At 36.3% G+C, this 12,501-nt stretch overlaps 1 protein-coding gene across 1 annotated transcript in view; it reads left to right on the forward strand.

Annotated features, from left to right (window-relative positions):
* CAMK4 (calcium/calmodulin dependent protein kinase IV) overlaps positions 1 to 12,501 on the forward strand; it is a 216,294-nt gene that overhangs the window by 149,887 nt on the left and 53,906 nt on the right. The window contains exon 5 of the mRNA XM_029216436.1: positions 7,472 to 7,544. Within this exon, the coding sequence (XP_029072269.1) occupies positions 7,472 to 7,544 (73 nt within the window). The remainder of the gene's footprint in view (positions 1 to 7,471; positions 7,545 to 12,501) is intronic.

Consider the following 12,501-nt stretch of genomic DNA (forward strand, 5'->3'; position numbering starts at 1 on the left):
CTTTCTCTTAGAACAGTTTCCCTTCTCTCCAATCCCATACTCCTCCCCTACACCTATCCTACCCCCAGCTCCCACTCTCCCTACAGCTAGAAAACTTCTGTACATCCTTCAGCTCTGAACTACCTCTGGAATCCTTTTCTCACCCTGCATAGCCTCCAGAATAAATTGCCTGCCCTTTCTAGGAGCTCCCAGACCATTCTCTAATATCTCTATCACAGCGTTTAGCACACTGTGTTGATTGTTGTCTGTCTACTCATACCAAGAGAAACCCCATGAGTGCAGAGGCCATGTCTGGTTTACTACTGAGCGCCCAGCACATGGTGGTCATTCCATAATATTTACTGAATAAATAAATGAATGGATATATTTGTTAGAATGCATCCTCTCCATTAATTAGATGAAGTATATTACTAATTTAACATATATATTATAGAAAATTAATGAAATTTTCACCATTCTTCTTATACCTACTATTCTTACCTCTATGCTACCTGAAAACAGCTCCCAAGAAAGTTCACTCCTCCATCCAGCCAGTCACTAGACATTCACACAAGGACATGTTCTGAACACAGGCATTTAACCCTAAATTATATCAAAATGAAAATGCATAAATATCATATTTAGGTCAAAGCTTGAGAATTCATAATAAAGCAAATGATAGGAAATCCTAGTGGCTGAAGCACTTCCTGTCTAAGGGGTGGGGATGCTCATAAGAACTCATGTGTATTTAACAGACAAGGAGGGATTCCCATCAGGAAGGCCGCACATGGTTGTGCAGGTTGGTTCTGTAACAACCCCAAAGAGTACTTCTTGCATAAACTGAGCCATGAGTAGCACTCCCTGGAGGGGTATCACAAAGCTGTTGTGGTAAAGCTCTAGTCTTGAAGAGTGACCATGGGAAAATCCACACTGTTTATGGCAGGCAGGAGGTAATTGATTCTTTCCCCTTCTGGGGAGAATGGGAGATGGAAAAAAAAAAGTTAATTATCAGCCATTCTTTTCCATCATCTTTGTAACAACTCCCTTCCTTTAACAACTGGAGAAAACCAAGCAGGTGCAGCACACAGCGGACGCACTAATTATATTTGTGTTGGCTGATGGATGTACCACAGAATCCACATTTAGAGAGCAACGCAGAGGATAATGCAATGGTAGCCGAAGTTCTCAACTTACACTGACACGATAGTCCTTCTTTTCCCCTTCTCTCATACTCTATTTAACAATGTTCAGAAAGTATAGTTCAAGAAACCATTTCAATTAAAATTTTAGTAAGTAGATTATGTAACTTAATCATGAGTTGGAAAAATTCGTATTCTAAGGAAATATCATATGAAAACGTATTTTTAAGAACCAATTAATATTAACTCCCTGAATATTTTAATCTATTCTCACATTTTATGTGACCCTGGTACATAACAGGTATCCAATAAATAAAAAGGTGAGGAGGGATATTCCATCTTTCATCCTTTAAAAATATGATGAGTTTGTGTTTCTTGGCAATGTTCAAAATAATTGAATGGAGAAAGTCGGAATTTTTGCATCAGTATAGCTTTTCTGGATCTTAATAATTATGATCATTAAGGTATCTTCTTGTAATACATCTCTTTTATTTTGTCCTATCTGTTCTGTTCATGCCCTATTTTGTAAACATTTTCAAAATTCAGCTTCTAACACCAGCTACTTTGAGAACTTAAAACTTCTTGCTGCAACATTAAAGAAAGAAGGTACTTTCTGAAAAATAACTATACTATTTGAGGTACTAACCATCTAAGAAAAATTTCAATCCAAAATTACAAAAAGTCAACAATTTTTTAGAATTGTTTTTTGTTGTTTTGTCTCATGTTTTGAATTGACCTTTTTCAAATGTCTTTACCACAACTTTTTGTCAGCTGAAAACATCTTGTGCAAGTTGGTGATCTACAGTCTATCAAAAATGTTTTCTCTTGAAATTCTGGGAAGACAGAAACCACAACAAAGTAGCCTTTCAGTCTTCCCAAATATCCCCATAAGAATAGACAGAGAAACTAGGACTAAAAAACCAAAACCTCACTGACAGTATCTATAGCAAAACCAGATGACAAGGTATCTCCATGAAGCTAAAATATGAGTGAATGAGGACAAACTAATGACAATTTGCAAGAGCCACATGGTATTAGCATTTATGTAAGAAGAAGCAAAGGAAGCAAGAGAGCATGTGATGGAACTAAGAATAGGAGAACACTCAAATCTCTAAAATCTCCAAATCTTTGGGAGCAGGATGGGCCAGTATAAGAAGAAAGCTGAGGGCTTTTCTTTTTTTTTTTTTTTTTTTTTGCGGTACGCCGGCCTCTCACTGCTGTGGCCTCTCCCGTTGCGGAGTACAGGCTCCGCCGGACGCGCAGGCTCAGCGGCCATGGCTCACGGGCCCAGCCGCTCCGCGGCATGTGGGATCTTCCCGGACCGGGGCAGGAACACGTATCCCCTGCATTGGCAGGCGGACTCTCAACCACTGCGCCACCAGGGAAGCCCAGCTGACGGCTTTTTGGTATGCAAATTTTCGAGAAGTGCGAGGGCTATACCCACAGTAAGGTTTGAAGAGACTAATGCAGTGAAGGCCCTGTGAACTCATGAAATTAATATCTAAAGCCTCTTTGGGGGGAAAAAAAACTGTGTTTAGGAGAAACTTCTGGAGAGAGACTTTAGTAATCAGAGTAGAGATGGTAGAGGAAAGGGAATGATGTTCCAGATAGAGAAGAGATCTCAGAAAGTATGCTTCCAATTTTTGAATGCTTCATGAAAGTAACCAGAAAGTCAAGAGCCATGAAACTAGAATAGATATCCTGACCTACCACTCTGTCAAAAGGTTAAGAAAACAAATTTAACTGAGATGTGGCTCAGTTAATTACAATACAAAATGATTATAAGAGGACAGAAAATAAGGAGTAGAATAGGGTCCCCTTAGGCAGTGAAAGCATGTCGGGAGGATATGCCCACAAAATAGATGAAATTATAACTTAATATTGCAAAATAAACTAAAATTAAGAAAATCATAGTAAAAAGAACAATGTAAATCAAAAGTAGAAAAACTTTAATTAAAGTATGCTTGTTTTACAATATTAGTTTCAGGTGTACAACATAGTGATTAAATATTTTTATAGATTATACTCCACTTAAAGTTATTACAAAACAATGGCTATACTTACCTGGGCTGTTCAATATATCCTTGTTGCTTATCTGTTTTATACATAGTAGTTTGTGTCTTAATCCCTCACCCTTATCATACCCCTCCCTTCTCCCCTCTCCCCACTGGTAACCACTTGTTTGTTCTCTTTGTGAATCTGTTTCTGTTTTGTTATATATATTAGTTTGTTTTATTTTTTAGATTTCACATATAAGTGGTAGCATAGAGTATTTGTCTTTCTCTGTCTGACTTATTTCACAAAGCATAATTCTCTCTAGGTCCATTCACATTGTTGCAAATGGCAGAATTTCATTCATTTTTTTTTTAATTGTTACAAATATTTATTAAAAAGTGCAATTCAAAGTTTAGGCAAGTACATCATTGCAAACCACACACACACAAAGGGAAAACAAAAGCCCAACACAAACAAAAAAACAAGATACAAACAAAACAAGAAAAAAAAGTTAGCATGCTAAGGAATGGACCCCAAGAGATGAGGAGACAGAAGTCAAAGCTAGAACTCTACCCAGATGTTGCTGTGCTTCCCAAGTGCAAAAGAAGGTGGAGAGGAGAGACCTGCAGCCTCTACCACTAAGTGCTGGCTCTGGGTTCAGCTGCTACTTCAATATTAGGTTTTCATCAGGGAGGTTATAAAAGTATCCTATATACATGTGTACACTGGAGGCATTTTAAAAGTCATCAGAAGCTTGAAGTGTATAGTGTCTCAGCAGCTTCAGCTACTAAAGCCCAATTAAAGCGTCTGTCATTTAAATTTGGATTGGCTTAGTCATTTGAATGGATGATAAAATCGAATTGTGAATGAAAATGGCTGAGTAATATTCCATTATGTATATATACCACATCTTTATCCATTCATCTGTTGATGGGCACTTAGGTTCCTTCCATATCTTGGCCCTTGTAAATAATTCTGCTGTGAACATTGGGGTGCATGTAACTTTTTGAATTAGTGTTTTCATTTTCTTTGGATATATACCCAGGAGTGAAATTGCTGGATCATATGGTAGTTCTATTTTCAGTTTTTTGAAGAACCTTTATACTGTTTTCCAGTATGGTTGCACCAATTTACATTCCCACCAACAGTGCACAAGAGTTCCCTTTTTCCCACATCCTTGCCAACATTTGATATTTGTGGGGTTTTTTATGATAACCATTCTGTAAGGTGTGAAGTGATATTTCACTATGATTCTGATTTGCATTTCTCTGATGATCAGTGATATTAAGCGTCTTTATATATGCCTGTTGGCCATCTGTAGGTTTTCTTTGGGTAAATGTCTATTCTGGTCTTCTGCCCATTTTTTAATCAGCTTGCTTGTTTTTCTGATATTGACTTGTATGAGCTCTTTACATATGTTAGATATTAATTCCTTATTGTTCATATCATTTACAGATATTTTCTCCCATTCAGTAGGTTGTCTTTTCATTTTGTCAGTGGTTTCCTTTGCAATGCAAAAACTTTTAAATTTAATTAGGTCCCATTTGCTTACTTTTGCTTTTACTTCTTTTGCTTAGGAGACAGATCTGATAAAATATTGCTATGATTTATGTCAAAGAGTATTCTGCTTACAATCTCTTCTAGGAGTTTTATGGTTTCAGGTCTTACATTTACGCCTTTAATCCATTTTGAGTTTATTTTTGTATATGGCATGAAGAAATGTTCTAATCTCATTCTTATACAAGTAGCTGTACAGTTTTCCCAGTACCACTTATTGAAGGGACTGTCTTTTCTCCATTGTATACTCTTGCCTCTTTTGTCATATATTAATTGACTATAAGTGTGTAGGTTTATTTCTGGGCTCTCTATTCTATTCCACTGATCTATGTATCTGTTTTTGTACCAGTTCCATGCTGTTTTGATTACTGTAGCTTTGTAGTATAGTCTGAAGGCAGGGACCGTGATACCTCCAGCTTTGTTCTTTTTTCCCAAGATTGCTTTTGAAACTTGGGGTTTTTTATGGTTCCATAGAAATTTTAGGATTATTTATTCTAGTTCTGTGGAAAATGTCATGGGTGGTTTGATAGGGATTGCATTAAATCTGTAGATTGCTTTGGGTAGTATGGAAATTTTAACAATATTGATTCTTCCAATCCAAGAACATGGGATATCTTTTCATTTCTTTGTATCACCTTCAGTTTCCTTCATCTGTGTTTTATAGTTTTCAAAGTATAGGTCTTTCACTTCCTTGGTTAAGTTTATTCCTAGGCATTTTATTCTTTTTGACACAATTTTAAACAGGATTATTTTCTTCCTTTCTCTTTCTGGTAGTTCATTATTAGTGTATTGAAAAGCAAAAGCAATAGATTTCTGTATATTAATCTTGCATCTTGCAATTTGCCTGAATTCATTTATTAGTTCTTATAGTTTTTTTGTAGAGACTTTAGGATTTTCTATATTATAGTATCATGTCATCTGCAGATAGTTACAGTTTTACCTCTTCCCTCCCAATTTGGATGATTTTACTTCTTTTTCTTGTTGGATTTCTGTGGCTAAGACTTTCAATACTGTGTTAAATAGAAGTGGAGAGCATGGACATCCTTGTCTGGTTCCTGACTTTAGAGGAAAGGCTCTTAGCTTTTCACTGTTGAGTATGTTGTTAGCTATGGGTTTGTCTTTTTTTTTTTTTTATATGGGTTTGTCTTAAATGGCCTTTATTATTTTGAGATATGTTCCTTCTGTACCCAGTTTGATGAGAGTTTTTATCATGAATGGATGTTGAATTTTGTCAAATGCTTTTTCTGCATCTATTGAGATGATCATGTGATTTTTATCCTTCCTTTTGTTAATGTGGTGCATCACATTGATTGATATGCAAATATTGAACTGTCCTTGCATCCTTGGAATAAATCCCACTTGATCATAGTGTATGATCCTTTTTTATATATTGTTGAATTTGGTTTGCTAATATTTCATTGAGGATTTTTGCATCTATATTCATCAGAGATATTGGCCCATAATTTTCTTTTTTTTGTATTGTCTTTGGCGTTTTGGTATCAGGGTAATGGTGGCCTCAGAGAATAAATTTTGGAGTTTTCCCTCCTCTTAAATTTTTTGGAATAGTCTGAGAAGGATAGATATTAATTCTCTTTTATATGTTTGCTAGAATTCCCCTATGAAGCTGTCTGCTCCTGGACTTATGTTTGCTGGGAGTTTGTTTTTTTTTTATTACAAATTCAATTTCAATATTACTGATCAGTCTGTTCAGATTGTCTGTTTCTTCCTGATTTAGTCTTGACAGGTTGTATGTTTCTAGAAAATTTTCTGTCTCTTCTAGGTTGTCAAATTTGTTGGCATTTAACTGTTCACGGTATTCTCTTATGATTTTTTTTTGTATCTCTGTGGTATTTGTTGTTATTTCTCTTCTTTCATTTCTTATTTTGTTTATTTGGGTCCATAAAGTAGAAAACCTCTTATATGTGTGTAATTGCATACCCCAAAGAAGAAAATCAAAGCAATGGAAGAAAATAAATATGAAACATTCTAACTCAGGAAAATTCTTGAAATTAAAAAAGGAAAGACTTTAATTTCAAAGAATAATTTCTTGCCCAAATCTATACAAAAAGAGCAAGTCATTTATTTGGAAAAGAAAAGCAGATGAGAGAGAGTGAGTGAGGGAATGGGAGAGAGGAGCTACAGGTAAAAAGAGAGTAAGAGACATATCAACCCATCAAATGCATGAACCTTATTTGGATATTGATTCAAAAAAACAAACAAACAAATTTTAACATGTTTAATACAGTTAGAAAGTTGAAACACTGCATATTTGATAATATTAAGGAATTGTAATTTATGGACATAACGGCATTGTAGTTATGATTTTTAAAAGGTCCTTTATTTTTAGAGATACCTCCTTAAATATCTATAAATGAAATTATATGATGTCTGATATTTGCTTTAAAATAATAAAGGAGGAAGGGAAGTAATTAATTAGATAGATAAAACAACATTGGCCATGAATTGATAATTGCTGAAGCAGTGTGACAGTTAAATGGGATGGTTCATGGTATATTGTCTACTTGGTATATGTTTTAAATGATTTGCAATACAACGTTTAAAAAGAATTTTTTGTCCTCAATAGGATGGAAACTTCAAGCCTAGGCAAAATAAATGTTTTCCATTTTCCTAAATAAACCTAAAGACTTCTAGAGTGCCAACTTATGGAAATCTTTCCCCTCGTGTCATGGTAGCCTGCTGCAATTGTTTAGATAAATCTTCTTTAACATTAATTTAACTTCTTTTAACATCTACTCAACTGGATGCATGTGTCTGAGAAGGATTTCATGTTTTTTTTTTAGGATTGTGGAAAAGGGATATTATAGTGAACGAGATGCTGCAGATGCTGTCAAACAAATCCTGGAGGCAGTTGCTGTAAGTATGAAGTGACAGCAATAGTGTAACTCTGGATAATGTCTTCCTTTTACAGAATCATCATAGAGGAGGTGTATATCTGTGACAAGCCGTAAAATTTACGGAAAAACAGTATGAAATATTTACTAGAAAATGTTGAACAAATTTATATTTTCTATTGATAACTCAGACTCTGAAAGATGCAGTCCTCATATGTAATGCCATAAGTTTGTAAAAATCATTTCCATTCTATTATTATGAATCAGATCAGACTTTGGTGCCTATAGTTGTTCTTTTCTCTCTCTTTCCATTTCTTTAGTTTATCTCTTTATTGTTTTTCTTGTTTGGTAAGGAAGTGGAAAAATGTTCAAGGAGGTAAATATAGACCTTAGAGCATAGAGATTATTAACTTTTCTTTCAAGAGAAGAAATGAGTAAATTAGGAGAAAAATTCTGACAATTTTATTTTTTTTAAAGGGAGAAGTATGTTAACATTTTAAACTGGAATAAAGTTTTGTAAGCTAATGATGGAAACATGGACACACATTTACCAAAAAATATATATATATAATTTTGAAAAGTTGGTTTGTATTGAATTAATAAGGAAATATTTGCCTGAATAAAACAGACTCAACTGGTGCAAATCTTCCCATAGATTAGTGGTGTCTAGTATGTCCTGGGACACTTTGGTGATTTATTTATTGAATATAAATCCAGAACAAATTATTCTCTGAGTAAACAGGATGGGGCCCAAAGGGACATATTTATTAGGATCAGTTAAAGAGACAAATCTATAAAATATACCCAGAATTAATATATATTCTATTAATCAGAGTCAGTTATATAACTAAAATCATTAGTCAATATCTTGAGGAGCCACAGTGACACAAGTACATGTCCTGTGAATTTTACCTACAACCAAAACAAGAAGGAGGGAAGGAGGAAGGAAGGAAGGAAGGAAGGAGGGAGGGAGGGAGGACTCTTGATACCTAACAAGCTTATGTACCAATTGTGGGTGGAAAAAAAAAAATCCAGTCTTCACAATCTTTGCATAGGGCTGCTAGAAATAGAAGATCTGTGATCTAACAAAATCCATTATTATCAACGCCAAGTTCATATGGCTTTATAACCCAGACTTTCCAAATTATTTTTTCCTATAAAGCATTTTGATCTTTTTGCTATGGTGGGGGATTAAAAGTTTGAGGGCTTCCCTGGTGGCACAAGGGCTTCCCTGGTGGCACAGTGGTTGGGAGTCCGCCTGCCGATGCAGGGGACGTGGGTTCGTGCCCCGGTCTGGGAGGGTCCCGCATGCCACGGAGCGGCTAGGCCCGTGAGCTGTGGCCGCTGGGCCTGCGCGTCTGGAGCCTGTGCTCCACAACGGGAGAGGCCACAGTGGTGAGAAGCCAAAAAAAAAAAAAAAAAAAGTTTGAATTTGGGGTGGATAAAAGCTGGAGAAGATGCCATGGAATTTTACTTTAAATACACAATGCAGTTCCTGATTATATGAATTTTGAATATCAAATTCATCTTTCACCACACCTAAAATAACCACTCCATTCCAGATTTTTCATCAGATACAATATATTTACCATCTTGGCTTCCTAAGCCTGCCAACTTGGGGATCGTTTTTAACTTTTCCATCACCTTCTCTCCTCACATCCACCTTCCCAACTTCAGTTGAATCTCTCTTCAAGTATCCATGAACATAATCCTGCTCCCTATGTCATGCTATGACTATTTCTAGCATGACTTTAAAAAACACTTCTGGTTGCTTCCAATTCCTATCTCTAAATATACATCTGTATATGTCTATCAATCCTCCTTTGCAGTCACTGTTTTCATTTTGTCCCTTTTGAGTTCAGTAATGGTAGTTTTATGCCTTACTTAAATACTCATTTTAAATCTTCTTTTTTCACTACTGTGTTCCATAGATTATCTATTCAAGTAAACTTGCTGGCAGTGGCCCACTATCACTTTCCTCAAATCAGGCAGGCAGCTGGTATAGCAGTTAAGAGTACTTTCGGGGCTTCCCTGATGGCGCAGTGGTTGAGAATCTGCCTGCCAATGCAGGGGACACGGGTTCGAGCCCTGGTCTGGGAAGATCCCACATGCCGCGGAGCAGCTGGGCCCATGAGCCACAACTACTGAGCCTGCGCGTCTGGAGCCTGTGCTCCACATCAAGAGAGGCCGCGATAGTGAGAGGCCCGCGCACCCCGATGAAGAGTGGCCCCAGCTCGCCACAACTAGAGAAAGCCCTCACACAGAAAGGAAGACCCAACGGAGCCAAAAATAAATAAATTAATTTTTTAAAAGAAGAGCACTTTGGGAGTCAAACAGATCTGGGTTCCGTTTCTAGATGTGCAAGCTTGGGTCTATCACTAAATACCTCTGAGCCTCAGTTTCCGCATGTAAAATAGGCATAACATTCAACCTAACAGGGTTGTGGAAAAGACTAAATGAGATAAGGTATGGAAATCATAACAATCTACAAAAAAGAGGGAAAAGAGGATAAGCAACTTCAGACTCAGAATATTCATTTAAAGATGTATTACATTTTATAAATCTATATATACATATACATTCCACAGCTGAGTACTAAAATAAAAGACAAATGACAATGGTAGGTGCTCAAAAATATTTGCTGAATAAATAAATGAAAATTTATCAAAATAGCCAGAAATAACCACTATTCTATATTTTCTTTCTAGATGATGTCACATTTTCTGAAACATTCTTATAATCATTTTTCTACTCAATTCGTATGAAACAAAACTATGTAATTTGCTTCCATTCATAAGATTCTTTTCTACTCCCTTACTATCATTTAATTCTTTTCCTTTCATTCAAAACTTACCTTCTTCAATATGTTTTTTCATTCAAAACTTTCATTTTGAAAGTTTCATTCAAAACTTACCTTTCATTCAAAACTTACCTTCTTCAATATGTTTTTTCTGGTTGCCTCCATCCATTTAGGTCAGCTCTTGACTCTTTTGGCTTATCACAGTGGGCATGCTTCAATTTAGTGATACCTCGGGTGGCTGACTGGGAGAATTCTCATTCAGTGAATGAGAAATGGATACTTTCAGCATCAGGATTTTCCCCCTGTTGGAGTTACATCAATTGAGGGATAAAAGAGCCACCAATAGAGATGGAAATGGAGGTGCTCCACATAGAACACAGGGACTAGAGTTCCTAGAACTCTATTTCAGGTCTGCAAAAGATGGATTGGTTAGTCTACTGCTAATCTTAAATTTAAAACAAAAACTGTGTTATTTTACCTACTCATAAAGCTCTACAAAGCTCCAGTTTAGGAAGCAGGTTACCGCATTCAGGTCAAACATTCTTTGAAAGAAGTTTTCTAAAAATCAGAGTTTCTCTGATTGCTGCCCCTAAGGGTTAACTTAGAGAAAAAAATTAATTTCCCTCAGTGTTTCACAGGTAGAAAGCAAACAATTTAAAACTTGTGAGAAGTAGCTGACATTTATGAAATAGTTTATTGTCAACTACATGGCTATAGATAGCTATAAAAATAAGACAGTTGGGAACTCAAAGTAATCAGTGATATATCTCACATTTCCCCTGAATCACACACTTTTAAGACTGTATCTAGGCTGGTTTTTGAAAGCACAGAAGTAGAAAACTTCAAGGTTAAAAATTTCTTGGGAAATATTTCACAGGCATAATGACACCCCTTAGGCAACAAATCTTGTAATCCTTCTCTTCCTCCTCACTTCATCCCAATTCTTGCCCCAAATATTTCACACTATTTGTCTGACTGTAATCTTACTCCTTCTGCATTTTAGCTTTAAATAGCATTTTTGAAAGCTTTTAAAATGAATATGAAAGATGTTTCCCACTTTGCGTTTGAATTCATTCAGTTAGTCTTTAAGTGCAGATCTTTAAGCCTTCTTGAGTAGTCTATCTTCCTGAAATGAATTCAAGGTTGTCGCAAGTTAAACGGTCCAGTCAGTCTGGACATTCAGGAAGGGTCATCGTGTCATGTGTCATAAACCACAAGGCCAAACCTTAAAGCCCTCCTTTTCCATTTACTTGTAGAGATAACCAGGGACTGTTTCATCTCCTCTGGCAGCTCACTATTGCCACCACCTCTAGTTCTTTCCTTGTTATCATTGCTTTCCTACTGTTCCTCTGTTTTCAAAAAAATTACTGTCCTTCTCTTTTTTCCACCCCTAATGCTGCCTCCCCTCTTTTGCTAACCACAGTTCTCTTGGGCATGTATTAATTTCAAAGCCATGAACTTGGAGCCTGGAGAAACTTGTAATATAGGAGTATACACTGAACTTAATAAAATAAAAGGAAATGGTTGAAAAAATATTAAATATGTTTGCTATCCCAACACAGAGATTTTTTTTGTTCAAATCGTTTTAAATATTATGGTGATGGGCGTGAAGAGTTGCAGACAAAAACATCTCACCCTTTAAGGTTATGGAAAAAAATATGGTATCTGAACATCAAAGAAAAACAGGAAATGGACATGATTATAAGGATGCAGAAATAGTCGAAGCTCCTTTTGGTAAATTTTTTAAAACCTGTAATCTCTCCTAAAAAAAGAACAAATTTAGCCTATTAGAGAATCAATCGATAAAGAACTAATGACTAGATAGTGAAGAACTGGAAAGGCAAAAGGGGAACACTAAGCTAATGTATTGTAGAGGGAGCAGCTTCGAGAAGCAGCCTCCTCTTGGACTGGAGAAACCAAGTAAAGAAGTTGAGATTATTAAAATTTAGAAGTTTAAAGGAGGTGCTCTATAGACCTGTGTGAAAGTTCACTGCTTGGCTAGGCTGGTGTCTCTTTTCTGACATCAGAGGCATTGCCCATGCAGCGGGCACTCAGACCTTTGAGAACGGTGTTCTGGCCAGCTAGTGCTGGTGTTACTGAAGAGGGACTCTGGGATTGGTTCTGTGAGCCTTGGAAAAGTGGAAACTGGAATTAGCAACTGCTATCGGAATTATCTGCC

This window comes from Monodon monoceros, unplaced genomic scaffold (genome assembly GCF_005190385.1).
Source record: "Monodon monoceros isolate NGI ecotype Baffin Bay Population unplaced genomic scaffold, NGI_Narwhal_1 Super_Scaffold_12, whole genome shotgun sequence".
In the NCBI taxonomy this organism is placed as follows: domain Eukaryota; kingdom Metazoa; phylum Chordata; class Mammalia; order Artiodactyla; family Monodontidae; genus Monodon; species Monodon monoceros.